Here is a 25,291-nt window from a genome sequence, read left to right on the forward strand (position 1 = left end):
CGGTTTATAGAGGAATAGGATTAGGGTTTGATACGACTACGACCTCCAATACGGTACACAGCTCAACCCATTCGCCTCGACAAGGATGTCGTTTAATTTACCTTCTTTCGTGCCGAACCAGGTTTCCGCGACTTTGCGTTCGTTGACTGACCGAGGTTTCCAATCCCCTCTCAACGTCGCCCTTGCGACTGCCATTCCCCTAATCGCATTATATTCCACACTACCTGCGCTCTCTTCTGCGGCTCCCTCCAAGCCAAAGGTTTACCCTTCACTCGGTAACATAGCATTTGCAGAAAACTCCCGCCTTGGAGAACTCAAGAAGCACGCCAACAAGCTCTACCCAGCTGACATCTATGGACCAGGCGATACTGTAGAACTGACCAAAGGTGAAGTCAAGTATTGGATCTACGGACCAGAGGAAGGAAAGAAGGTATAGTGTATTTGCCCCGCGCTTGTTTATTTACTTATCGTATTATACATAGGTCGTCCTAATCCATGGGCTTTCTATTCCCTCGATTATCTGGAAGGAAGTTGCCACTCGACTATCTCGGACGGGTTTCCGTGTTCTTCTCTTTGATCTTTATGGTCGTGGATACTCCGAGGCACCTGACGCTCGGACAACACGATACGATGTGGACTTGTACATAACGCAACTAGCATTATTGATGCAATACGTTGGCTGGAAAAAGGCTCGAATCGTTGGCCTTTCGATGGTACGCGCGCCATAACATTCGCTACCTCTAGTAACTTACTGATCGGAATCGACTAGGGTGGTGGAATCGCAGCTGCCTTTGCTGCAAAATTCCCTTGGTTAGTCGATTCTAATGTTGGACTAATTGCGAGTGTCGGAGTCATGGAGGTATAGCACCTCTTCCCACTTCCAGTTATGACTTTGGGTTTGACAAAGCCGGATACAGGGCCCGATTGGTGGGACCATTGCTCGTGTGTTTGGATCAGCAGCCTTCCAGCGCTTCCGTCATAGCGCACTGGGTCAGGTATTGTGCCACTTTGTTTGCAGTCTCGATATAACGCTAACACCTTCTGTTTCTCAGGCTTTGTTTACGCCAGTGCCGCCCCCAGAAATTCCCAAAGACTTATCCAAGGGTGACCAATTAGTTCGGATAGAACAAAGACTGTTCGGTTTGCAGAGTGCCATCCTCCCGGGATACACCGCTGCTGTCGCTGCCTCGGTATTCATGGGACCACTCAGGGGACTAGAAAATGAATTTACGAAACTCGGCGAACTAGAGGGCGTCAGAGTCCAAATAATCTGGGCAAGTGGTTTAATTATCTCACTATGTCTGGGACGCACACCGCTGACTCACCTCGCAGGGGACCAAGGATGCAATCGTCTCCTACAAGTATGCCGATATAATCAAGAAACTGATTCCTCACGCTGAATTGGTCACCATCGAAGGCGCTGGTCATGATTTGTGCGCGACTCATTATGAAACGGTATCGGACAACCTGATCGGATTTTTGCGTACTTAAGTGTGATTGTTGTTCAATGGACTAGGGAGGACAACCGGTAATTTGTTATATTGTTCATGATAAACACATTAAAGGATACGGTCATGTATTGTATGTAATTGCATGGAGCAAACGTATTTTTGAAAAGCAAATGTTAACCTGGAGATTTACCCAAATGGCACCTGGATATCTTCTACTAACATACAAGGTGATGAGCTCACTATTGGTACAAGTTACGTAGTTCATTCATTCATTCAAAGAAATAGTTAACCAGATATAATCAATAGCACGGCCCTATGAAAATCTATAAGCACTGTATATCCAAATGCCTTGTTCGGCTTCTATACATCCGTAAACGCATCCTCTGCTTCTTTGGCCAGAAGCAGGTAGCACAGTCCACTCAGTTGTTCTCATTTCGGGCTACCAGAGAATTAGTGTCACGCGATTCCCAATACCGTCATTGGGGTACATGACGCTATCCCTTGGCCGGGAATTGGGGTTACAAAAGTGATCGGAAAAATCACGTGATCCGCAGAGCGTTTTTTCCGACTACTTTTTGTAACCCCAAGTACTTTGAAATAAAACAACATTTGGATAGAGTACGCCCACTACCATCGGGAGATTAATAAGGTGCGTGGGTGATTTGGAATGCCATCGGGCGATTCAATTGCCAAGAGAATGATGTAGTACGTCACCAAAATCACGGTGAACCCCACAAGCGCGGCTTTTCTGGACGTAATGTGTGTTGTATGCGGAGTGCTGGCAAAATCCGACCAAAATTTCCATAAATTAGCATCCCGAGTTCGTCTCTGTGCACCATCGAGTTGCAGATTCTGCATTTCCGGGTGCGGTTTCTTGGCAAAATCTGGATGTCATGCGAATTTTCTGTGCTCAGGGCCCACTGAATAAGCGGAAAAGATTATTCTGATGATCAAGAGTCACCAGAATGAGATAAGATGCGCGGATTAATCTTGAACTCGGGATACTATAGACAATGGGCTAGGATATATTTGTCTAAGCCCACTGGAAGCATTTGTCTGCCCTTGCTTCACGCGATACACAATATTCAATACGTCAAACTTAACATACCGCCCGTCACTCGCGGTAGGCTACAGACTTAGGTGTCATCATATTCTTTTAGTGGTATCTTTCTATCATTATATCTAATCAATCTACCCAAGCCCATGAAGGCGACACGCGACACAGAAGTAGGAGGCCGACCCGAGCTCTATGTTGAAATAAACTGTGGTCGTAGAGTATTAAAGGGAGGCACTGGAACAGGATTGCAGCTCACACATAGCCATGTTCACTGAGACCACCCAATACTTGACCACTCACTACTGTGCCGCCGCAGGAGCTCTCCTGGTGTGTATTCAAACTTTAGCTAGTAAAGTACTCGACCCGTCTGAAATGCACCCTTAGATGGCATACTATGCTGTTCCCTACTTACTGGACCCCCATGACTATCGACGTCGGTTCTCTGGCCCATGGCTCGCATCTATTAGTGGCTCATGGATGGCAAGAAGTGCTAGCTCTGGCCAGCACTACCAAAACCTTCTCCAGGCCCATGAGAAATACGGTGAGCCTAGCTGTGCAGCTATGCAACGTTCATGGAAGAGAGTAACCTTGAACGACAGGGAAGTTTGTGAGAATCGGACCCAATCACATCAGCATCTCCGATCCTGATGCTCTGGAGGTATGTTATATAGTTATTTTGATAGCATATATTAACCGCCCACGCTGGTGCACAAAAGGAAGTTTATGGACACTCGAATGGCCTACTCAAGTCTGAGTTTTACGACATTTTCGTTAGTGGCACTGGTGACAGAAACGTATTTAACACTCGGGATAGGGCCATTCACACTAGTAGGTGGCACTTAAACAAGTTAATTAATCGTTCATCTAACGATTGTCCATTATCAGTGAAACGTAAACGTATTGCGAACATATTCAGTCCCCAGAACGTTGGTGCCTTTGAGCCTCGCATCAGGGTGCACATCCAGCGATTTTGTGATCAGCTAGATATGCGATGCGACCAGGCCGCCATTGGCACGTCTGGCTTTAATTGGGTTGCCAAGGACGGCCAAGCCGTTCTTAACAGCTGTCCGCGTAGGTATTAGGCAGTTTTCTCACATCATCCAACTGACGCATTCGTTCAACAGAATTCGCCTACCTTAATTTTGATGTCATCAGCGACCTGGCCCTTGGAACTCCTTTTGGAATGGTCGAGGCACAGAAGGACTCAATTCCTACTGTTCTATCGCTCACCTCCAAGAAGAGCATTAAAGGCGTAGCCCCCGTTCACCTTTCAGCGGTCGCAACACAAGGTGGGATGACTCTAGGCTCCTACCCTTCATGGGTGTGGAAATTGCTCTTCTATGCTCCCTGGAACTTCTCCAAAATAGCCGCTTTTCGGAACTTTGAGGATGCTACGCAGGCGGCGGTCGAAGCAAACGTTATCAGAAGAGAAAACGAAGGACAAGAAACAAACGAGAGGGGGGTGGACTTACTTGACAAGTTGTTCGAGGTTAAGAATGCTGATGGCTCGCCACTGACGAGACCAGAAATTGATGCCGAAGCCACAATCACACTTGCCGCAGGGAGCGATACGACTGCAAAGTGAGTTGTAACATAGTGTCCATATCCACTCAATCTAATTTTGCCCAATGCATACATAGTTCCCTAAGTGCTATGTCCTACTATATCGCTTCGAACGCCGACGTTAAAAAGAAGCTCCAGCATGAACTTGATTCTATTGATCTGAGCTCGGCTCTCAAGATGAATTATTTTGATATGGACAAGCCCACCTGCATAATTCCCAGCTTCGAGCAAGTCAAAAACCTGCCATATCTTGGCGCATGTGTGAAGGAGACTCTAAGACTCTATTCCACAGTGGGCTCTGGCCTGCCCCGAGTCGTCCCAGAAGGCAAGACGCTGACCGTTGCTGGTCAAGCCTTTAACGCAGGAAGCATCGTTAGTGTACCATCGTACTGTACCAATAGGTCAAGCGTGTGGGGTCCTGACGCGGAGGTGTACCGGCCAGAACGGTGGTTAGAGGAAGGGGCATCGTCTTTGAACAAGTACTTTGCTGCGTTCTCGACTGGGCCTCGGTAAGCCGCCAGTTTACCGAATCTAACATTTATTTAATAACGCTCTCTATGCGCTTTTGAAGCGGCTGCGTAGGTCGCAATCTAGCAAATCTTAACTTACTATTGGTTTCTTCTACTTTTTTCCGTCGGTATGACATCGAGTTGGCTAGCCCTACCACTAAGGTACTTGCTTCGGCTACTCCGTGCTACAAAATACCGCTGACTGATGACTTGTCAGTTCCGAACTTTTGAAAGCTTTGTTAGGGACGCAGCTCACTGCGAAGTCGCCATTAAGCGAAGGATCTGATGATCCTGTAGCGAGCGCGGTAAGTCAGTAATAATTAAATCGTTTATATAGTGGCTGAGACGTTAGCCCATATGATGGTTTGTAGAATAAGCTGGTGTTTTATACGCCCTTGCATTTATGCCGATATTTATTTGCATAATTTTCCACTAAAGACACCCGCCAAAGACCTTTGCTCTAAAGCATGATATCACCCCTTGTACATTGCTTTGAGTAGACTCCCAATGCCATCGCTATTTAATTTGATCACCTTGCCAAGCAGTTCAATAATACTGTCCTTAATGCGCTGTGCGACTTATACATCGATAAGATCATAATCAGAGACGAAAAATACGATCTACCATTCTGCATCAAGGAACAATGAGATCGGGTATGAGCTGAAAGTCATGAATGCACCTTGAATAGGACTATCAATATTACAGGTTGTCAAGACGAAACATCGGTGGTTCGGGGGTTGGTCAGAAAACTGTACTAGTGCCCATAACAAGTACACACCTCATTTTACAAACTCAGTCAGCCACGGCCTGTGACGCCAATTCAGACCCACATTCCCGGCTTCTGGTGGCCCTATATATTATTATTATCGCTCGTTACTCGACAACCAATTCATATGGCACCCACATGGTAACTACTTTATCCGATCGATCTTTATGGTCTTGGGAAGTCTATTCGTCAAAGGTCGAGTTCAGTATTGGCTTATCGGACCTAAGCAAGGAAACGAGGAACTTTCTTTTGGATCAGCGACCTACTTGACTGGCAAACTGAATGGCCTACGTAGGTTGTACTCATTCACGGATTAACTACACTATCTTTGGTTTGGAAGTACATAACGGAAGGCCTATTAAATGCCGGATTTCAGGTCCTTATTTATGATTTGTACAGGTGTGTGTACAGCGAAGGCCCAGACGCCAAGTTTACCCTATATGATACTGGTTTATATGTAACACAACTTGCATTGCTAATGCAAGCGATTGAGTGGCACAAGGCTCGATTGTGGCTATGTCTATGTTAAGTTACCGGCAGTCCCTTTATTAAATACTATGTGAATAATTGACGGGGGGAGGTATTGCTTCAGCCTTTGCTGCCAAGCTCCCATGGCTAGTGAATTCTAATGTCGTGCTTATAGGAAGCGCTGGGGTTGTGGAGGTATGTCACTACACGAACCCAGTTTATCGTCTCAATTTAATAGCTAAGTGGCGTGTATAGAACGTCTCGGTTGGGCCGATTAATTACACCCTCGGCTCTTGTTCGACGTCTATATCATAGTAGATTTGGAAAGGTATTTTTTCACTAGCTTGTTGGCCATTGCACTTGCCTCACGTATCTGCTTAGTTTTTGTCCGTGCCTTCACTTACATCATCTATACCCTCAACTCTCTCGTGCTCTTAACAGAAACGAAAAAGGTTGAAGTCATTCTTCAAGCTACAGATTGCGTTGCTCCTGGGCTACTATTCCGTGATTATCTCATCAGTTCGACTTGGCCCTGTCACAGCCTTGGAGAAAGAGTTTGAACAACTTGGAAAGATTTAAAACGTAAATGTTCAGCTGATCTGCGTAGGCCATACGTTTCTCATTCATAATGCCACCTTATTGATCTACCTATCATCATTAATTCCCACAGGGGACAAAGGGTACAATTGTACCCTTCAAATATGCCGATAAAATAAAGGTCTTGATTCCGCGTGCCAAAATGACAATAGTTGAGAATGCGGGGCACGTAAGCGACCTGTTTATCAACCACAAGCCTCAAGTCACGAAGAGCCTGATCGATTTTCTGGGTTCCTAATCTTTGACTTTGACTTGTACCTTTTGTCTATATATTTGTTTACCTATAGATGTACGCTTTGGTATGCGTAATAGGGGTTTGACTTGACAGTTATTCTGCCGTACCCAGACTATGAGTGTACCATATGCAGCCGCGAATACTAAAACGATAGCCTCCACCTTTGTCGATTGCAAGAGTTTGCATGCTAGGCAGATTCAAGGGTCACTTTGAACTCGATTTCCTCTGCCATGGACGTTACAGGATATCTCGCTGTGCTTACCATATAGGATTCGAATCCACCTGTTTCGTAGAATGATTCACCACGACAGGTAATAACTTCAAATATTTCTGTATTATTTAGTTCCATATTGGGCGCTCTAAGACGCCCAAAGCTTGTATTAATAAATTGAATAGGTGCGAGAGGGATCTTTTTCGATCGCTGCTGCGGTAAGGAGATGCTCGAGGTAGGGTCCATGGCGTCAAGAGCATACATGTGTACACGAAATACGTTGCGTCTGATGTTCCAAACTCTAGATCTGGCGAATCACGCAGCGTTAAGCAACAAGAATTTTAAATGACAAAAAAGTAAAAGCCCAGAAGTACATTACTGGCACAGCGTACAGGTGTCGCCAAATGGTAACATCTACTACATACAATGGATATGAAAGTTTTTTTTTTTCAATCAGGATTACTAGGCTACGTTAACACGGTAGTTGGCCCGCCCACTCCCAAACATGATCATGAAGGTACGCCTACTATTTGTTGTGTAGAGATCCCTTGTCTCTCTAGGTAGTGAAGCAAGTCTCGTACGAGAGTAATTTGATCCTCAACTGACAGGCCGGAAACCACACTTTGTAATACACCTCCCACGGTGACTTGGTGGACTCTGACAACGGAAGACAGGTAGACGTAAGAGAACATTCCCATGAGGAACCTAATATCAAGGTATATGCGTGAGTAATATCAGGCAAAGAACGGGCTGGATATGCACTCACTGGCAATCCATCCTATCCGTCATACCACCATGTCCTGGGATACTGTGTCCAAAGTCCTTGATGTTAAAGGCGCGCTTGAACCCCGAGGCGAAGAAGCCGCCAAAGGGTGCGACCAGTGATGCAAATGTGGCCATAAACAAGGCGTGAATTTGGAAGGGGGTATATGGGATCGTGCGTAAAGGATGACCGAGCTAAAGAGAGTCAGCCAGCCGCCATCGTCCAACTGAATGAATGTTCTTACTACGGGTGCAAATATAGCACCCAAAGGGGGCCATACATTGTACTCTTTCCACAAGAAAACTGGGTTTGGCTTGCAGGTCACGTTTGACCATGATGCAGTGCCGATATCACGAACGGGGCAGATGAAATAGTTATACCTCATAAATATCGTTGCCCACTGTAATCTCGCCTATCAGTGAGATCCTCATGGTGATTGCTTGGAGAGACCCACCAAGTAGCCAAACAACAATGTACTGAAAAAGGCACCAACAAAGCCTTCGACGGTCTTCTTTGGGCTCAGCTTGATTAATGGCGTTTTACCGAAAGTCATTCCTTCGCAGATGTGAGCTTCATATTGGCGAGGCAGTAAATGTTCAGTGTACTCACCCCAGATGTATGCGAAAACGTCATTGCAGATCACGAGTGAAGCCGGAAGCCAGAACCAGATCAAACCCTATTAACGAGTTTAGGCGCTGGGGCAAATTTAGCGCTTAACTGGCATACCTCGAGAATGTTGTTGACAATAAAGTGACTGGGAAATATACTTTAGTAAAAATAATAATAATAACGAGGCAAGTGCTTACCTTGAGACGACCACGATAAGAAGAGTCATATGAACCCAACAAAACAAACCAAATTGTTGCTTCAGGTACTCGCGTTTCAGACTTCCAACAAAACCAACCAGGCCTGTTGCTTTATCAATCCACCGCTTTTATAGTATTGTTTAAAGGGTCCTACCCATGGTATAGAGCATAAAGCTGATGAAGCGGTGGTTTGTGGCAAATGGCAAAAACGAGGCTTCCGCGAAGATCACATGCTATGACGATGATTGTCGATTGAGCGTATGGGAAAACGACACATCAGGAAACTACTCACCTTGAAGTAGTAAATAATACTTTCGCCATAAAGGAAGTAATTTGTGACGGCGAAGAAATACCAGTTGATGGTCTTGCTCCACGGATCACGGGCAGCCTCATCGTCCATATCATTTTGACTGCTTAGCTTCTTCCGTCCAGTCAATGCAAATAGCGCAGTAACCTCTCGGTAAACGATTGTCTGACAGAGCATAACAAGTAGAATGAGGTATGCGGGACCCATAGCCATCAACCCTATATGCGGCTGTTATTGGTGATGTCTGAAAAAATTTCATCACAATACTCACCAAAAAACCCTCCAATCATTATTAGTGTCCAGATTGTACGTGTGATAGCACTCTGCATGCGCTTTCCCTTCTCGTGATCAGTTCCATTTCCTGGACCTTGGACAACGTGCGGGCGAACTTCATGAACACCTTGCTCATCTTTCCGTATCTCGAGCTCTACTTTGCTCTCCTTTGGCAGAGGCTCAGGACCCGGGTTATCCGCCTTGCGCTTCCTAGATAAACCAGGAGATGCAGGCTTCGGTATGTCCGCGGGGAGATTTGGCGAAAAGGGAGGTTGACTCGGTGGTCGTACTGACGTCACTACAGGCGGTAGTACTTTAGGTGGAGGCTTTGATGGTTCGGGGACCTTTGGCGCCTCCTCTTTGATGGCTACTGGATCCGGTTTATGAACGGGAGCTGTGACGGTTTGCTCTGAAGCTTGTACCGGTGCTGAAGTCGGTGCTAGATCAGCAACAGGAGATGGCTCAGTTTGTGGTGGAGTGTCAGGCGTCCGGGCCCCGGCTCTCGCGGCTTTTCGGGCTGCAATACGAGCCTTTTCTTGTGCACGCTTCTTTGCGCTCTTTGTTAAAGGGGCAGATCTGGAAAGTCAAAATTTGTCAAGACAGACAATATGCTCAGCCAAAGCTAAAATCACTCACGTCTTTTGAGCGTCTGATTCCTCTGGTGTGTCTAGCTCAACCTCGGGCTCAGACTCGGATTCAATCTGGTCGACATCGAGATAGCTGAACGACGGCTTGACTTTGAGCTCGGCTCGAGACATGATGACGATGCAAGCGACAAAGGCCGGCGCGTAAGGCAAATGAGACGTGTAGCATTACATCAGATGGACTTAACGCCCGGTCCGTGGAACTCGAGCTGAACTTGGGACTTGCTCCGAGCCATGAGTGAGTTCTGGGTCTCCAAGGTGCGTCGTCCCCGTTTGACCCTTCCTCAACTAATAAACATACGCAGAAACGCTATTGGTGTAAATACTGCGGTATTAGCATAGCAGATGATGCGCCTTCCCGCCAGCACCATGAGAGTGGTCTTCGTCACAAAGGAAATGTTGACCGATACATTCGAGATATCTACAAGACTAGTGAGAAGAAGAAAAAGGATGCTGCTGAGGAGGAAAGAGAGCTGAAGCGAATTGATGCGGTACGTGTCTGTTTGCCTGGTATTCTTAGTATCTAATTAGAACGTATGTCATTAGGCTGCTAGAGAAGCCTATGCCAAAGACATAGGCAGTGGCGCAGCTGCTGCATCTACCTCAGCATCGTCATCATCGAGCGCTCCTGCCCAACGAGCGCCTGCAGCAAAACCGCCACCTCCTAAACCGACAGACAAATTCGCCAACTATTCCACAGCTGAATCACTAGGTTTTGTTGACGAAGCGGTGCTAGAAGCTCAAAAAAGACAAACAGAAGGTCTGGCTGGAGAATGGCAGCTCGTACTTCCAACGTCTGCTCCAAAATCCAAAACAACTGAAGAAACCGAAAAACGTGGACTGCAGCCTGCACAGACAGAGGAAAAGGCAGCAGCGGAAAGTAGTCGTAACTTCCGAGTGGGAGAACGTAAAGTAGGAGCTGGGCTTCAAGAAATCTGGGAACCGGATATTCCGATACGAGTCAAAGTCAAGACGGAAACGCAGCCGGCTCAATCACAGGAGCAAGAGGCAAAACCTAAAGCCGAGATCGACTATGGCTTGCCACAGGCAACGGAAAAGCCTGTGTGGAAACCTACAACCTGGTCCAAGACTGGAGAGGTCAAGCAGGAGGTCAAAGAAGAACCCAGCGACAAGATCAAGGAAGAGGAGCCTTCCCCAACGCTGTTGCCTACCGATGCAACCTCGGCCCCGCCACCTCAGCCAACACCACCACCCGCTGAGCCACCAGTCAAAAGTGAGCCCGAAGAGCCCAAACTGGAAGAAATAGCCCCTCCCTCTGGTGGCGGTGGTTTGTTCCGTAAACGAAAGGCCCCACCAACAACAGCAGGGACTCGAGGAGTAAAAAAACGATGATATCCAGACTGGCTTATGCACCCCGACTCTCCTCTCGATTGGGTAGATTGACATATATTGTACTATACCAGTTTGTAATACCGAAGCGTCAAACAATATAGAAACTAGAACACATAAATGAAACCTAATCTCTATATCTTTACAGTCGTTTCTCCAGTCTTTTTACTGTTCCACCATACTGAGTTCCAATGCCAAACGAAGTGCTTCGTCCTCGTCAAATTCGGCCTGACTGCCACTATACCGCGACCCACCACCGTACGAGCTACTGTTCTGGTAAGGGCTACGGCTATCTGACACCAAAAAAGGATTGTCGTCGGGGATATCATCCACATTGACCCGGGGCCTTCGACTAGCCGGGATATAGACACTTCTACCAGAACGCCTGGACGAAGGAGACGTGGATGCTGAGGGTACACTCGATCTGGTTGAGTTTGTAGGGGAGCTGCATGGTACTTCGTCCCTGGTTTCAAGCAAACCTGCCTCAGACTCACGCATCGCAGCCTCGTTTGCAGATTCAGCGGCTTTTCTTGCTTCTTCTTCATCCCTACTTAGCATCATAAGGTACTGAACAGCATCGGCTTCGTCGAGGCCCATTTCGGAGAGCGCTCCAGCCTGAGCACGAGCGCGGCGTAGACCGGGCTGAGCCCGTGCATGCTCGTCCTTCATCTGATTGAGCGAATGTGATATTTCGGTATTAAGCTCATTGCGATCTACATGAACAGTCAGCCAAGTGGTGATGATTCAAAATTCAACTCGACTCACGGTGCCATTTAGCAGTAGTTGCACCTCTACCTTTCCCGCTGGCGCTTTGCTTCCCCTTGGGAGATTTGGCCCATGGATCACCCTTCCCATTGTCCTTTCGGACGTGCCAAGCAACAACTTGTGAGCCAACACTGATAAGGACTGTGTCACCTTCGATCACAATTTGTGACACAGCCTCTCGTCCTAGGGCCGAGGCAGGAGCTGGAGAAGGTATACGCCTTAATAGTTGCTGAGACAGTGAATCAAATACAGCTGTATTTCCCTGAGCACTAAACGGAGGATTAGGCTTGAGATATCGGTAAAAACGTGAGCACACAAACCTTCCAACGGCAACAATCACATCACCCCAAACGAGTTCACTGATGCTTTCACCGTCCATCGCATCCCACGCAACGATCGCTTGGACCTCCGGAACGGACCCGCCGCCGTTGGGTGGAGTTTCTTCTCCTTTATTCCCATCTTCAGGAGCGCCGGAAGATTTGGACACCTCGGTCTGATTTACGGTCTCATCCGCCTCCCAGTCCCAAATACATACTCGCCCCAGTATATCGCCAGCGGCGACAAAACTACGTGAGCGCTGTGTGGGAACCAAATCATGCTTGGGCAATTCAAGAGTTATCTGTAATGATGTGTTGGTGGGATAGGATGGGCTAATGGGAACAGGAGTGGATGGAGTATTGGTGCTAGCAACTGGAGTGACGCTTGTGGATGCGAATGTTGATGGAATAGATGAACTAAAGCCAGATCGTATGTCCTCCTTGTCCTGTTTAACAAATTCGGCTGTTACAACACTTAGCGGCCCCAGCGGACCACCCCCAAACCTGAGTCGTCTGACGAGGCCAGTGTCTCGCCCAATATTTAGCCGATACAAATGTGCGTCGGTCGCATGATGAGCGAGAAGGCTGACGGAGGTTTGAGAATGACCATCGATTCGCAGGTCTTTGAGAGGTAACGGAGTAACCGATGGTGGTGGAATTCGAACGCATTTGACGCTGGATAAATCTGACGATCCTGGCGCTATCCCGAACCAGACCAATATGGTTCCGTCAGCGTACCCAGCGGCTACTACCTCGCTAGTCAAGTCGATCGCCACTTTGACGCAGGGCACTTTGACGAGGGACGCAACATCGGATACCAGGCCATCTCCATCGGTGTATCGTCCCGTCCAGATACAATTGAGTTGTGCACGTTGGGTTGTAGGCAGGTTCCAGAGCTTCACCGTTCCATCAGCACTGCTTGAAACAATGCATTCGCTCCCGCTGGTGATATTGTCGACGTAAATATCGTCTACGGACATTTGATGGGCGTCTCCGAGGGAGCATTTAAGCATACGAGCATTGCAACCTGCGTCCATGGCTCGAAGTGCGACAGTTACTGCAACCCCGCCCGAGCGAAGCCCCCAAACCACTATACCAGTACCACCAGTAGAAGCAAGAGCCACTGATGTAACATTTGAAAAGGCATCCTCAAAGTTGGGGTTTATGCCTAGGCCAAGGGCAGTGGTTATGCTTGATGGATCAAAGTGTCCGCGAACAACCTTGCCTAGATACATTGATTAGTCAGCAAGCACTATCATAAAACCATACACTTGCCTGTGAAGGGGTATGACCGTGTGACTACGCCGACAGCGAGAGATGCACTAAGAATAGCCCAACTTTGTTGAGCGCCGGTCGCATTTCGCTGGTTTTGCATGACGTGCATCGCGGAAATCGGCGTCCGATGAGGTCTATGCGTCACCGAGGTAATGCTTCTGGTCTTCTCCCATCGCCTTTAATCTACGGTTAGAGCTATTTAGAAATAATAAGTGCATATAAATACCTAGCTAGAACCCAATGCTTTTGGAATTCTGCGCGCCATGATTTCTCTCTTTTTCGGAGCAACACCAGCCTGGAATTCTCGATGGAGAGATCAGGGCTCGGCGAGACGCCGAGAAAGTGTCCAAGGAATGCGGCACGCCATGTGCTGTCTTGGTTTACGTGAGCATATAAGAGTCGACAGACAGAGGCGAGAGTAGTGAGCGCGATTGGGTCAAGGTACGCGCTGAGATGCGTGAGAAGTTCAGAGGGGAGTTGAAGCAAATAGGATCCATGCTGGGCAGATGATAGCAAGCTGATTTCGGTCTTCTTCTTGTGACTAATGTTTTTCTGGGGTGATTTAGTAGATTTTATAGGCATAAAACAATAGAGGCGAGACAAAAAAAAAAGTGGCGCAGAGTGGGGTCTGCGACAGACTGGTGGTAGATCAATTTATAAACCATCCAACCGCTGACTCATTATCCGCTTTCATGTTACACAGCCACCGTATCGGGACTGTCCCGAGTCAGAATAAATGTTGAGGAAAGCACAAATCCAATCGTGGTGCTGATTAAGCGCAATATTATTCAGCTTTTTTATGCCGAGGCTCTTTGGGAGTTTCGTGCGGACCCGAACGGTGCTAAGCGAGTCAAACACAGAGAATACCCCATTCGAGTCAAAAGCGTTCTTGTAGCATTCCCAGTCATAATATGTTGCTCCGAGCAGAACCGGTCGTTGGAGGCTCGCCATGCACCCAGAGCACAAGGGACATCATGGTTGTAGCCCATGTTTCATGTATATGCTATACCTAATCGTCGCCTGACCCTACCCTTAGGTTGATTGTGACACGCTCTGGTATTTATATATTCATATCCATGTCGGCTTTCGGCGGCAGATCAAAATCTTCAATATATGCCAAGCATTTGTCTCAACTCAAGGACCAGCCCGAGCCGAAGGGATTGATGTACTTGCATGGTGGCGATGCGGGCTGAGACGCATGGCCATGTTCCTGGACATCCTTCGTGCCAACGGCAACCCGGTCTTGGCCTCCGATCAACGCAAACCACTGTTGATTGAGTGGAATATTCAGTCGTAGTCGTTGCTATCACTCGCAGGCATCCCGAAGGCTACAGTTTTATCCACGTGCATGACATGATCAGAATTTTAGAAGGCCTAGAAATGGCTCACATGCCCATGATGCCTCAGCGGATTCCCGAGCTCACCTCTTTATACCCTTGATATCTGGTCCTCAATAACCGGTTTTCTCGGACGACCTAGTTCAGTTCGGGCCTCTGCCCACTCCCCTGTCGTATTCATAAACTGGCACGTTGCGCTGCTCTGGTTACGGACCTCTTGATATTGCCCTTATTTCAGCATGGAGTTGGCGGGTGTCAAAGACAAGAAATCAAGCGAGCTCTCCCAAGTTATTACACGAGAGGACATCGCTCAAGGAGACTCATCTTCGTCGGTGGTCTCTCCTCCCCCCGAGGCGTATCAATTATACAAAAGACGCTGGTTAGGACTAGTTGGCATAGTGAGTAACCAATGGCTTAATTCAAATAATCCGCTTATTCACCACCCTCCTGCAGTGTCTTTTGAATATTATATCGGGGTTGAACTGGCTTTGGTTCTCATCCATAGCAATAAATAGTAAGCCCCTCCCATGTCGATTGCGGAACACAGGCATTTGACCCCTGTAGCATCTCAGGAATTCGGCGTCTCACTTGAAAGGGTGAACTGGCTGGGCAATAGCGTCAACTTGATTTACCTTCCAGTATCTATGATTGTGCCCCTGGGCTTCTCTCGATTGGGCCTCCGCATATCGGTATCTTATCCGCATTACCACCCCGTTGGACTATGCTGACGTACCTCGCTGATTGAATAGTGCATCATTGGTTCAATTGGACTGTTGATATCTGCGTGGATTCGCTATGCTGGGACCACAAGAAGCCTTTCCCCAGATGGCAGATATGCTCTGCTGCTAATCGGACAGGTACATACCATTTCAGCCAAACCTATCCGGCGGACAAATTTGGAGACTGACTCCATGATCAGATATTCACAGGATTTTCGCAGCCATGGTTCCAGATACTTGGCCCCAAGTATAGCGAAACCTGGTTTGACTTGCGCGGACGAACGACGTCTACCATGATAATTTCTATTGCCAATCCGGTTGGGGCAGCGCTCTCACAGCTCATTGCACCAGCGTTTTCGACAGTACGAGAATCAGTTAGTAAATTGATAATTATATCTGGTCAGTAAACTGAAGAATCCATTAGGTGTTGATCCTTGCTATTATCACCTCGGCTGCTGCTCCCACTGCAATACTGATAGCTTCAAAACCTCCGACACCACCCAGTACGTGTGCTATCAAATGACGTCGGTACCTTACAAGCCTTCTCACTTTTCCGATGACTTCAGCTTATGCCGGATCTCATCCCTCCCCACCTGCAGCACAGATATTCCGTGCTTTCATAGGGAAGGCTCGCCAAGGCGACGCATTCATGTCGTTCCGCGAGCGAATCGACATGGCTATTGTTACCCTCCTTTTCGGTTCATTCGTCGCAGCATTCAGTGCATTCTCCATTCTGATCAATCAGATTTTCGTGAGTAATCTGTCGGGATCTCACTTTTCCTTGCCTAAGTCTTTGTATTGGATGTAGGCACCTTATGGCTATTCGTCTGACGCGGCGGGAATCATGGGTGGTGTACTCATCCTTGCTGGCATTGTTGGAGCCGTGATCCTTTCTCCCATATTTGATCGATATCTTACACACCACCTCGCACTGGCCTCCAAGGTATTGGTCCCGTTGCTTGCCGCAAGCTATATTGCATTAATATGGGATGGTAAGTCACGAAGGTTTTAAATCACCAGTGTTCTCCTGAAACTCAATTGCCGCACTAACGCCTTTTCTTTTGCATTTGCCTTTTGCTTTAGTCCGCGTAAACAATTATGCCGGCCTTTATGTTGTCATGGTCGTCATTGGAGTTGCATCCTTCACCCTCTTGCCAATCGCACTGGAAATCGGATGCGAGGTCACACGTAGCGCCGAAACTTCCTCTGCAGCTCTATGGTTCACTGGAAACCTGCTCTCAGTGGTTTTTGTTCTATGTAAGTGGTAGTAACATATTTTCATGTGATTCTCGATTGACCTGACCTAAAACTAGCCATGAATGCATTAAAAGATGATTCGCCGGATGCGAATCCTCCATCGAATATGTTCAAATCCCTCATTTTCCAAGCTTGCTTCGTTGCCGTAGTCGCAGTAAGCGTATTCGGCTTGAAGGGGCAGCAGACTAGGCGAGAACTCGATGTCCAGAAGCAGCAGGCAAGGCAAGAAGGGGAGCCACATGGGAGCTGATATTTAGAACCATGTAGCACTAAGTGATATGCCCTGTATAGTTATTCGACAATACCTGCGATGAAAGTGTTTGTTTCATTAAGTATGCCCAGAGAAATTGGGGTTCCCCGAGAGGGTTGGACAGGTATTTTTTTCTCGCTGGAATCGGTGGATGTATGCATAGCTTTATTATTTGTTGAGCAGATGTTTACGTATCACTTCGGAACTAGCTACATGGAATTCAAGGTTCAGGTTCGCAATTTACTGGCATATAAAAATGGATTGGGAGGAACCTTCAACCACTGAATGTCGTGAACTCCTCAAGGCTATTGCTTCCGAACCAAAATCCGGTGCATTCCAAAGGTTACCTTTTGAAGAGCTCATCCATCCAGCGTACTGAATGCCCGATTACCATGCTCTGTACGCCCACATCTGAAGACCATAGTTGCACCTATATACCATGGTCAGGCAGTTACTCCTGCAGTCACCTCCAAGTTACAGCGCCATGCCCAAGATGAAGAACGAGAAGAACGAGATTACCGTAAAGTGTTCTACTCTGCAAAGAACGATACGCGGTATCTTCTATCGTCTCCCATGTGTAGTGTACTTTCTCAGCTGCAATACCAACTATGAGCTCACGCTATGGATCGTATATATCAGTGGGTAATGTACATATAAGCCCTATAAGTATTTAACATAATGCACAAAAGTATACCATCGCTGTGGCCTTTGTATTTATAGTGGCATGGACTCGATATACAAGCACCCCGATATCTTTATATTTTGGTGGCGGGTTTTGTTTGATTCTATTGGTCCGGATAGCAATATCTCGGTTATAGCCACGAGCACCGCAAAAGAGACTTGAAATTTGGTGTTAATCCCATGGAGTTTACTTGCCTCCGAATAACCATGATTTGAAGTACTCGGTCCCAAATACAGTGAGCAGTCATTCCAACCCAAAGATTGAACAGCATATGCTGCTGAATATGAGAAAATTCACCTTTCGTCAACCCACTATTAAACATGTACAGGGTATTCGTCTTTCAAGCTAGCTTTGTTGCTACTTGCACAGTGCTTATGGCCAAATAAACATGACGAGAGATGGATGTTCAGATGCGGCACGAACAGAACATGAATAAACAAAACTAACACGGAGTCTCCTGGGATCCCTCCTTCCCAGTTGGTTATATGCGGGCAAGATATGTGTCAGCAAGCCAAGGAAGATCCGTCTGTTTGGTCCAGTTCCCAATATAAATAGCTATCGAGGAGCGACCACCCCTTTGGTAGCTCAAGTCTCCATGATTTATATGGACATAGAAGAGGATCGTTAATTATTAAATCTCGGCTCGCTCCGAATTCTGTGATATACGAGCCACCCTGGTGTTTAATCCTATACTTTTCTGGCGAGCGAACTACTCGACCGGCACACAGAAATGGAAAGGCGATAATCCAGATTCTTCCTAAACCTCTGGGCGTGTCTTCGTTGGCTATACAGATTGAATCATAGAAACTCGGCCGGCAACTACTGACGATAGTTCTGCTATCTATGACAATTGATAAGGTGCTGTCGAGGACTTGACACTCCAAGCTCAACACACCATTCACCCTCGTTGCGATATATGCAATGTCGGCTTCAGATGCAGATAGTTACAAACAGGGCCAGTCATCTGTGGGCCAAGGTCTTGGAGAAAGCGAGAACAGTGGCGACCCATTCAACGAATCTCACGTCGTTGAATATCGACTATACAAGCGGCGTTGGACTGGGTTGCTAGGAGTTGTAAGTCTCTGACATTCAGGTATCATATATACTCCGCCAACGAGATCCATCACTCGATGCCAGTGTCTACTCAATTTTGTCGCCGGTGCAGCATGGTTCTGGTTTGCTTCAATTGCTATTCCAGGTATGTTTGCCTCGCATAAGGCTCTGAGCTCGCTCAACTATCGTGGCATGAGCACAGTGTCGGAGGATTTTGGCATATCACTCGGTCAAGTCAACTGGCTCGCCAATTGCGTCAATGTAGCATTTTTACCCGTGTCGCTCGTTATTCCTAGCGTATGTTCGCGTTATGGCCTTCGTATTTCGGTACGGATATTTTCACTCACTCCCTCTGTTATTTGCTCACGAGCGTCATATATCATACGTTCTACGATGGGGTCAAAAAGTGCTTTATCGGAACGATTGTGACTTTGGTTGGAGCATGGGTCCGCTACGCAGGAACCGCGCCGTCCCTTTCCCCCAACGGGAAATTTGGATTGTTGCTCTTTGGCCAAGTAAGTAGCACCTGCAAAGATTCCAAAGTGAAGCATTGAATTCCAAGCTTACATGCAAACTCTCTCCTAGATTTTGCTCGGAATTGGCCAGCCCTGGTTCCTCATAATAGGCCCGAAATATAGCGAAGTCTGGTTCGATCTGAAGGGACGAACAACGGCCACAATGCTTGTGTCCATCTCTAATCCAATCGGTACCTCATTTGGCCAGATAGTCGCCCCGTACTGTCCATCAGTACGAGTTTCCGTAAGTTCAATGGTGATATATACATATACACCCACTTGAGAGAGAAAAAAGATACTTATATTGGCAATAATGACCACCGGCCTGGCTCCGTCCGTGCTGCTCATATATTCGGCTCCCCCTACCCCACCCAGTAGGTTGTGATAAAAACGCATCTCTGCTGCATGTATTGATCGTGTCTGTACAGCGTTTTCAGGATCTCATCCTTCTCCCCCTCCTATCCAAACGCTACGTGCCTTTTTGGGGCGCTCTCGATCAGGAGAAATCACTATGACCCCACGAGAAAGGCTGGATTCGGTAATACTCCTACTGACATTTGGCCTTATGGTAGCTGCGCTTAATACTCTCGGAATTATATTAGCTCAAGCTATCGTAAGTATCTTGGGTCAAGTGGTCAAACGGATGAGTAAGAGGCTAACTTTCGCAGGCCCCGTACGGATATACACCCGAGGACGCTGGCATCATTGGTGGAGTGTATGTCCTGGCGGGAATTGTTGGTGCTGTGGTTATCATGCCTATATTCGATCGATATTTGACCCACCACCTGGCACTTGCGTCCAAGGTAATCACCACCATGCTCGCGGCTTGCTTCATTTCGCTCATCTGGGCCGGTAAGTAAATGTTTTCACTAACCATCGCCCCTACTAAACAGCCTGTAAATTCAGTTCGCGAAGATAATGCTCCTGCCATATACGTCATTGTAGTGGTCCTGGGTATCAGTTGCTTCACGCTGCTACCCATCACTCTTGAGATCGCTTGTGAAATTACACGCAGCCCTGAGGCATCGTCTGCGATTCTGTGGCTCTTGGCGTACCTACTCACCACGATATTCATTCCTAGTAAGTTAGCCCGAGTGCTCGAGGCTCCTACTGTACCAACCCTTGCTTTACTAGTTGTAGACCACATGCGGGACGATTCTCCAACGGCCAATCCGCCATCCAATATGCGACGTGGGCTTATTTTCGAGGCAGGAATCGCAGCCAGTTGCGTCGTGATCATTTTAGGGCTAAGAGGAAAACAATCACGCCGAGAATTGGATGTGCAAAAGCAGCAAGAGGCAGCACGACGTGGTGTCATAATTTGATATTGGTATGAAGACGTACAGTAGTATGAAGACATGCATTCGTCCACAAACAATTAATTAACGTGTTAAAGCTAGTCCATCGCATAGGAGCTTCAGTGCATGAGAAGTGTGGCAGCTCCTGCGCCTTTGAATTCTTCCGCTTTCTGGACCTAAATATAATAGTTAGGCCAAAAGCAAAGCTATGAAGAAAACATAAACTTACAACTAAGAGGCCCACTACCGACACACAGGAATAATTATTAGTACGGATATACACCCAGCTTATCTTAGCTCCAATACACTCACCGATCAAGCCAAACAAGCCCATGATCGAGCCAAAAATCTCAACAATCAACACTTTTACAAACAAGCTGGGGTCCGCAGCGTCGGCTAGCGCAGCGTTGGAACCGGTGATACCAACGGAAACACCACAAAGTAAATTGCAGAAACCAACGGTCAAGCCTCCCCAGAACAATGCGAAGCCTGGCGATAGTCGATAAGAGGGTTAGGTGACAAATTGATTTTAAGGTATGACGTACCAGTATAATAATTCTCGCGAGTGTATAGCTGGTCTTCGGGAATGTTTTGATTAACTCGCTGAGAGTATACGATAGCCATAATCTAGTGACATATTCCATAAGCATTTCGTTTTTGGGCAAGTGATGAATATACTCACAACACCGTAAATGGCCACAACTTCGCAAAAGATAATACTGCGGTGGCATACAGATCGGTGCATGTCCGGGCATAAACAGCGACAGTACTACGCACCTGATCAAATTCTTAGTGCGAATACGTGGTGTCCTAACACCTCCACCGAGGATGGACGCGCCAGTAACGAAAATACCCCTGTGTAATTCCCACAAGATTCAGCACTATGTCACAATACGACCACCATTAAAACCGCGTACCATCCAGCGCCCATTACACTGAGCCCAATGCAGAGGCCAATCCCCACCATTGCCCAGGCGTATGGACTTGTCTCTTCTAAGAATCGACCAACGTTGAAAGCTTCACCAGAACCTAACAAAACGTAACAACTAATTAAGTGTCGTCGATTGTAAGTATTATGTATCTCTAACCGGTGAAAAGAAGGTATAGTGCAACAGCTAGCACTATGAATGTCCAAAGACCAATGCTGTATGTATAACCCATGGCAGTCGATAAAGAGTGTCGGTTTGTCACGTGGTAACACGGAGCTCCCTAAGACACAGCCACCGAACTAGTCAACCATACGTGGTGGGTGTATGCCGCCCTCAACCTGAAACTTATAAACTTCATTCTCCCCTCAGGGAAGAGTGTTAAAAGTTATTATAATAAGCGCTCATAGTGTGGTCATCCCGTGCTTATTATCGATAATGGAGAAAACTTTCTCTCATTAACCGAAGACGCGTCTACGACGCGGTGCATGGTTTTGGTTCCAACCAAATATTGAACCCATACAGCAATCGTTCGTGTCAAGATTTTAGTGTTAATATTATTTGATTCAATAAATTTGCGTGCATATGTAAGCCTATGCTTATTTCTAAGTTCACTGGGTTGTCACGATACCATCTTCCTCTGTAGCAGAGATCAGTTGGCTTTCGACGAACGAGTAAGGAATTACCAACCCACAGCCTCCACCGCATCTGCCAAGTCATTATCCGTGAAACTCGCTATATTAGCATAGCCTTGTTCTGGAACTTCCGCAGCGAATCCAATTTCGCCATAATCGTGTGTGATCTTGCCACCTGCAAGTAATGCTGAGCACTTGAACGTGACATGGCGAAGAAAAGTTGCTTACCCTGGCTCTTGATAAACTCCTTTGCTTTTATGGCTTGTGGGGAATTCTCGCCTGTTCCCTCCTTGAAGGTGAAGATGTATCCTGTAAAGTAGTCAACATCAGGAATCCCGACCGAGGATATGGCAATGAGCGTACTCTTGGCAGGCATGTTACTATATTATCTACTACGTAAATTGATAGAGGATCGCGTGAGTGTGGTGGTTGAGGTCCGGACGGTTGCACATCGAATCGTTTATATAGTGCGTCATCGGAGACTGATCTCTTTATGGTAAAACGCCCCATGCCAGCGTCATGTGACTGATTCACAGCCATAGCCACTGATCAAAGGCTTACGAAACAAAAAATCTCGCCTTGGATCCTTCAAATTCCCTCCAAGCCGTGCGAGCTCCGACGTCCTGTGAGCCCCCATCCCTGCACATCACTCTCCTTTCAACATGTCCCACGCCGACCACACCCGTGATCCATGGTTCGTATATGCTATCCTATATGTTTTTTCAGTGATGTCTTATCTCGAGTAACGATCGAACAGCCCATGGGTTATTCTGAACGATTTCGGAGGTGCGTTCGCGATGGGTGCGATCGGCGGTGGCATATGGCATGGTATCAAGGGTGCTCGTAACTCCCCCAGGGTGTGTACATGCAGTGCACTCAGTCATCAACATCATGCTCACAAGCAGTAACTAAATCAATCAGGGTGATAGGCTTGTCGGTGCGATTTCGACAATCAAAGCCCGAGCACCAGTAACAGGTGGGAATTTCGGTGTTTGGGGTGGAATGTTCTCGACATTCGACTGCGCGGTTAAGGGCTATCGACAAAAGGAGGATGCCTGGAACGCAATCATTTCTGGATTTATGACTGGTGGTTGCTTGGCCGTTCGCAGTAAGCGCACTCCACTGCGTATAACCTGCATCTACTAATGAATCTATCTGCTCAGGTGGCCCTCGAGCCGCCTTTGGCTCCGCAGTGGCGTGCGGTATTCTACTGGGTGTCTTTGAGGGTGTTGGCGTGCTGCTGAACCGAATGTTCAGTGACGTCAACCGACCGGTACTACCACCTTGTGAGTTGAGCTAACCGAGTCGCCTGTGGGTAAACCTAACCATGTCTTTAGTGCCCGAAGCACCCGCGGCCGGTGCATCTCCATCAATCGCATAGATGTAATTATTATTTGCCAGATTTACTTGAAACTCCCCACTCTACTCGCAAGTGTTGCTATATCCTATGTGTTTCTACAGTTGCTTCTTATTTGTTTCATTCCGCCTGCTATATGATGCTTGTTTCTTTATGCATGGATTGGATTTAAATACAACTACATTTTGTGTCAAATCCTTCGTTTCGCATACAAAACTCAGTAGTCAGTTCGAAACTGAATTGTCGAGCGTTCACTCTCCTTCTTTCATGAGCCATTCAGCAAAGTCGTCTAGGCGTTGTCGTTCTGCCTGGTCATCGTCGTCGCCCTCTGCATTCGCGTTCGATGCATCGTGACCGCTCCTGCGGAATCTTTGCCTTCCGTCGAAGAATTCGGCAACGACTTTTCGGCCAGCGAAGAATCTGCCATTCATTTTCTATCGAGCCAAATAAATCGAGGGGCCTTGGTAAACAGTAATCAGTGTTACTTACCAATATACATGCTTGAGCGCTAACAGGATCTTTGAATTTGACCGTCATGACTCCATCTTCCTCCTCCTGTAGAGCTAATTAGTGTCTCCGGCAAGTGATATGATGCAGAGACGTACATCATAGAGCACTACATTTGTCACTTCTCCCAGAGTTGAGCACTCTTCTCGTACGTCCTCCTTTAAATCCAAAAGTAGCGTTGCGTCTTCCGCCAGTTCCTCTTTGGTGAACATATGTTTGAGCACAACCACACGAGATGTGACAATTTTGGGTCCTGAGGGGCCAAACTCGTCATCGGAATCCCAATCTGCAAGTTTACTAGCAATCCAAACGCTCAGGAATGTACAATGCATAGTATAGTGAGTTTAACGCACCGTTCCATGTTGCCGATTCTCTTTGACGCTTTCTTCTTGTCAACGGTTCGTTTCTGGCCGCCATTTTCGTTGCCAACAGCCTCATGGTCCCCGCCCTTGTGCCCGTACTCGGCCCTTTGAACTTTCATCCTCGTACCTGCCTCGCCCAACCGTAGTTCGGCGTCGTCCAGCAACGTAACAGCCAACTCCACACTTTCCTCCTTATAATAAACAACCAGTGCCTCTCCAGTGAAAGTTCCATCCTCAGAGCGGTAAAGCTTGACTTTGGGCTTGCCTTCGTCATCCTCCATGATGAGGCCGAAGCGCCCAAAGCGTGCTGCGATCTCGTCTGCTTCAGCGTCTGGAGGCAGAGAACTGACAAATACGGCTGTATTTTTCGATTTGCGAGGTTGTGCTGGTGCTGTAGATTCATCCTTCTTATCACCTTTGTTGTTTTTCCCTCGCTTAATGGACGGACCTGGCGCTGCAGGATCGGTGTTGGAAGTATAATCGATGGGCTCTTTCTTTCGTTTCTTGTTGGTGCGTGCAAGTACGGGTGCTGCAGGGGTCTAAAAAACCGATCACATTACATCGCCATGATATGTATACTACAATTCGCACGCAACAGCAGGACACTTACCTCTTCGTCTACGCCTTCAACCGCATACGCCGCTTGCTGGGCCTTCACCAGCTCATCGTCAACCACTTCTACCCAAGCATTCTTGTTCGCGTCCCACTGCATCTCGCGTCCATCATCGGCTTCAAAATGCCACGCTCCAGTTTCTCTGCTAAAGTGTACTCGGGGGTCACTGGCGAATTGCGCCTGTAGGCGTGCATGGGTTTGTTCCGCTGCCTCCGCCTGTGCTTGGGCGTCTTGGGATTGGGCAATCTGTCTCGCGGTTTCTGGGTCCATTTGGGCTATTTCGGTTGACATATTTCAAGTCAGTGGTGGAGAGGAAGTCGAGAGATGATGTGTAACATCAAGCGCACGCACATTGCTTTGGTTCGGCGAGAAGTCACGTGCGAGGTGGGGCCTGTCTAAATTACTTCCCCGACCCTTGGAGGC

The 25,291-nt window shown here is 47.4% G+C and overlaps 9 protein-coding genes across 9 annotated transcripts; 5 read left to right on the plus strand and 4 right to left on the minus strand.

Annotated features, from left to right (window-relative positions):
- Positions 1 to 85: 85 nt before the first annotated feature.
- On the plus strand, positions 86 to 4,866 carry RhiXN_06539 (cytochrome P450 family protein; the record flags this gene model as incomplete). The annotated part of the gene is made up of 15 exons (XM_043326355.1): positions 86 to 430; positions 483 to 713; positions 770 to 859; positions 918 to 995; positions 1,053 to 1,253; positions 1,333 to 1,433; positions 2,736 to 2,835; positions 2,893 to 3,049; positions 3,108 to 3,166; positions 3,225 to 3,336; positions 3,394 to 3,579; positions 3,633 to 4,089; positions 4,149 to 4,580; positions 4,643 to 4,742; positions 4,798 to 4,866. 15 exons carry the CDS (start codon positions 86 to 88, stop codon positions 4,864 to 4,866), a joined length of 2,718 nt encoding a protein of 905 aa, XP_043181787.1.
- A 2,500-nt stretch (positions 4,867 to 7,366) lies between these two features.
- RhiXN_06540 (phosphatidate cytidylyltransferase) lies at positions 7,367 to 9,764 on the minus strand (the record flags this gene model as incomplete). Its single annotated transcript, XM_043326356.1, has 11 exons — positions 7,367 to 7,562; positions 7,624 to 7,814; positions 7,865 to 8,020; positions 8,075 to 8,175; positions 8,230 to 8,296; positions 8,347 to 8,374; positions 8,427 to 8,529; positions 8,581 to 8,659; positions 8,719 to 8,951; positions 9,005 to 9,582; positions 9,643 to 9,764. The coding sequence occupies 11 exons, from the start codon at positions 9,762 to 9,764 to the stop codon at positions 7,367 to 7,369; spliced, it is 1,854 nt and encodes a 617-aa protein (XP_043181788.1).
- Positions 9,765 to 9,884: 120 nt separating this feature from the next.
- RhiXN_06541 (U1 small nuclear ribonucleoprotein C) lies at positions 9,885 to 11,003 on the plus strand (the record flags this gene model as incomplete). The annotated part of the gene is made up of 3 exons (XM_043326357.1): positions 9,885 to 9,908; positions 9,956 to 10,141; positions 10,197 to 11,003. The coding sequence occupies 3 exons, from the start codon at positions 9,885 to 9,887 to the stop codon at positions 11,001 to 11,003; spliced, it is 1,017 nt and encodes a 338-aa protein (XP_043181789.1).
- A 162-nt stretch (positions 11,004 to 11,165) lies between these two features.
- RhiXN_06542 (WD40 domain-containing protein) lies at positions 11,166 to 13,939 on the minus strand (the record flags this gene model as incomplete). Its single annotated transcript, XM_043326358.1, has 5 exons — positions 11,166 to 11,713; positions 11,766 to 12,034; positions 12,086 to 13,307; positions 13,352 to 13,533; positions 13,584 to 13,939. 5 exons carry the CDS (start codon positions 13,937 to 13,939, stop codon positions 11,166 to 11,168), a joined length of 2,577 nt encoding a protein of 858 aa, XP_043181790.1.
- Positions 13,940 to 14,933: 994 nt separating this feature from the next.
- Positions 14,934 to 16,920, plus strand: RhiXN_06543 (major facilitator superfamily transporter; the record flags this gene model as incomplete). Its single annotated transcript, XM_043326359.1, has 10 exons — positions 14,934 to 15,092; positions 15,148 to 15,208; positions 15,259 to 15,383; positions 15,444 to 15,551; positions 15,614 to 15,787; positions 15,838 to 15,916; positions 15,980 to 16,164; positions 16,222 to 16,405; positions 16,497 to 16,670; positions 16,727 to 16,920. The coding sequence occupies 10 exons, from the start codon at positions 14,934 to 14,936 to the stop codon at positions 16,918 to 16,920; spliced, it is 1,443 nt and encodes a 480-aa protein (XP_043181791.1).
- A 1,603-nt stretch (positions 16,921 to 18,523) lies between these two features.
- Positions 18,524 to 20,495, plus strand: RhiXN_06544 (major facilitator superfamily transporter; the record flags this gene model as incomplete). Its single annotated transcript, XM_043326360.1, has 10 exons — positions 18,524 to 18,676; positions 18,740 to 18,800; positions 18,858 to 18,952; positions 19,063 to 19,170; positions 19,241 to 19,414; positions 19,466 to 19,544; positions 19,599 to 19,783; positions 19,839 to 20,022; positions 20,077 to 20,250; positions 20,305 to 20,495. The coding sequence occupies 10 exons, from the start codon at positions 18,524 to 18,526 to the stop codon at positions 20,493 to 20,495; spliced, it is 1,404 nt and encodes a 467-aa protein (XP_043181792.1).
- Positions 20,496 to 20,587: 92 nt separating this feature from the next.
- RhiXN_06545 (ATP synthase subunit C) lies at positions 20,588 to 22,405 on the minus strand (the record flags this gene model as incomplete). The annotated part of the gene is made up of 10 exons (XM_043326361.1): positions 20,588 to 20,644; positions 20,698 to 20,711; positions 20,781 to 20,957; positions 21,014 to 21,095; positions 21,151 to 21,187; positions 21,246 to 21,323; positions 21,386 to 21,497; positions 22,026 to 22,034; positions 22,085 to 22,204; positions 22,258 to 22,405. 10 exons carry the CDS (start codon positions 22,403 to 22,405, stop codon positions 20,588 to 20,590), a joined length of 834 nt encoding a protein of 277 aa, XP_043181793.1.
- A 286-nt stretch (positions 22,406 to 22,691) lies between these two features.
- RhiXN_06546 (mitochondrial import inner membrane translocase subunit TIM17) lies at positions 22,692 to 23,410 on the plus strand (the record flags this gene model as incomplete). The annotated part of the gene is made up of 5 exons (XM_043326362.1): positions 22,692 to 22,723; positions 22,787 to 22,886; positions 22,951 to 23,137; positions 23,193 to 23,315; positions 23,367 to 23,410. 5 exons carry the CDS (start codon positions 22,692 to 22,694, stop codon positions 23,408 to 23,410), a joined length of 486 nt encoding a protein of 161 aa, XP_043181794.1.
- Positions 23,411 to 23,637: 227 nt separating this feature from the next.
- RhiXN_06547 (RNA recognition motif protein) lies at positions 23,638 to 25,159 on the minus strand (the record flags this gene model as incomplete). The annotated part of the gene is made up of 5 exons (XM_043326363.1): positions 23,638 to 23,820; positions 23,876 to 23,941; positions 23,992 to 24,190; positions 24,247 to 24,794; positions 24,866 to 25,159. 5 exons carry the CDS (start codon positions 25,157 to 25,159, stop codon positions 23,638 to 23,640), a joined length of 1,290 nt encoding a protein of 429 aa, XP_043181795.1.
- Positions 25,160 to 25,291: the final 132 nt, after the last annotated feature.

This window comes from Rhizoctonia solani, chromosome 7, assembly GCF_016906535.1.
Source record: "Rhizoctonia solani chromosome 7, complete sequence".
Lineage (NCBI taxonomy): Eukaryota > Fungi > Basidiomycota > Agaricomycetes > Cantharellales > Ceratobasidiaceae > Rhizoctonia > Rhizoctonia solani.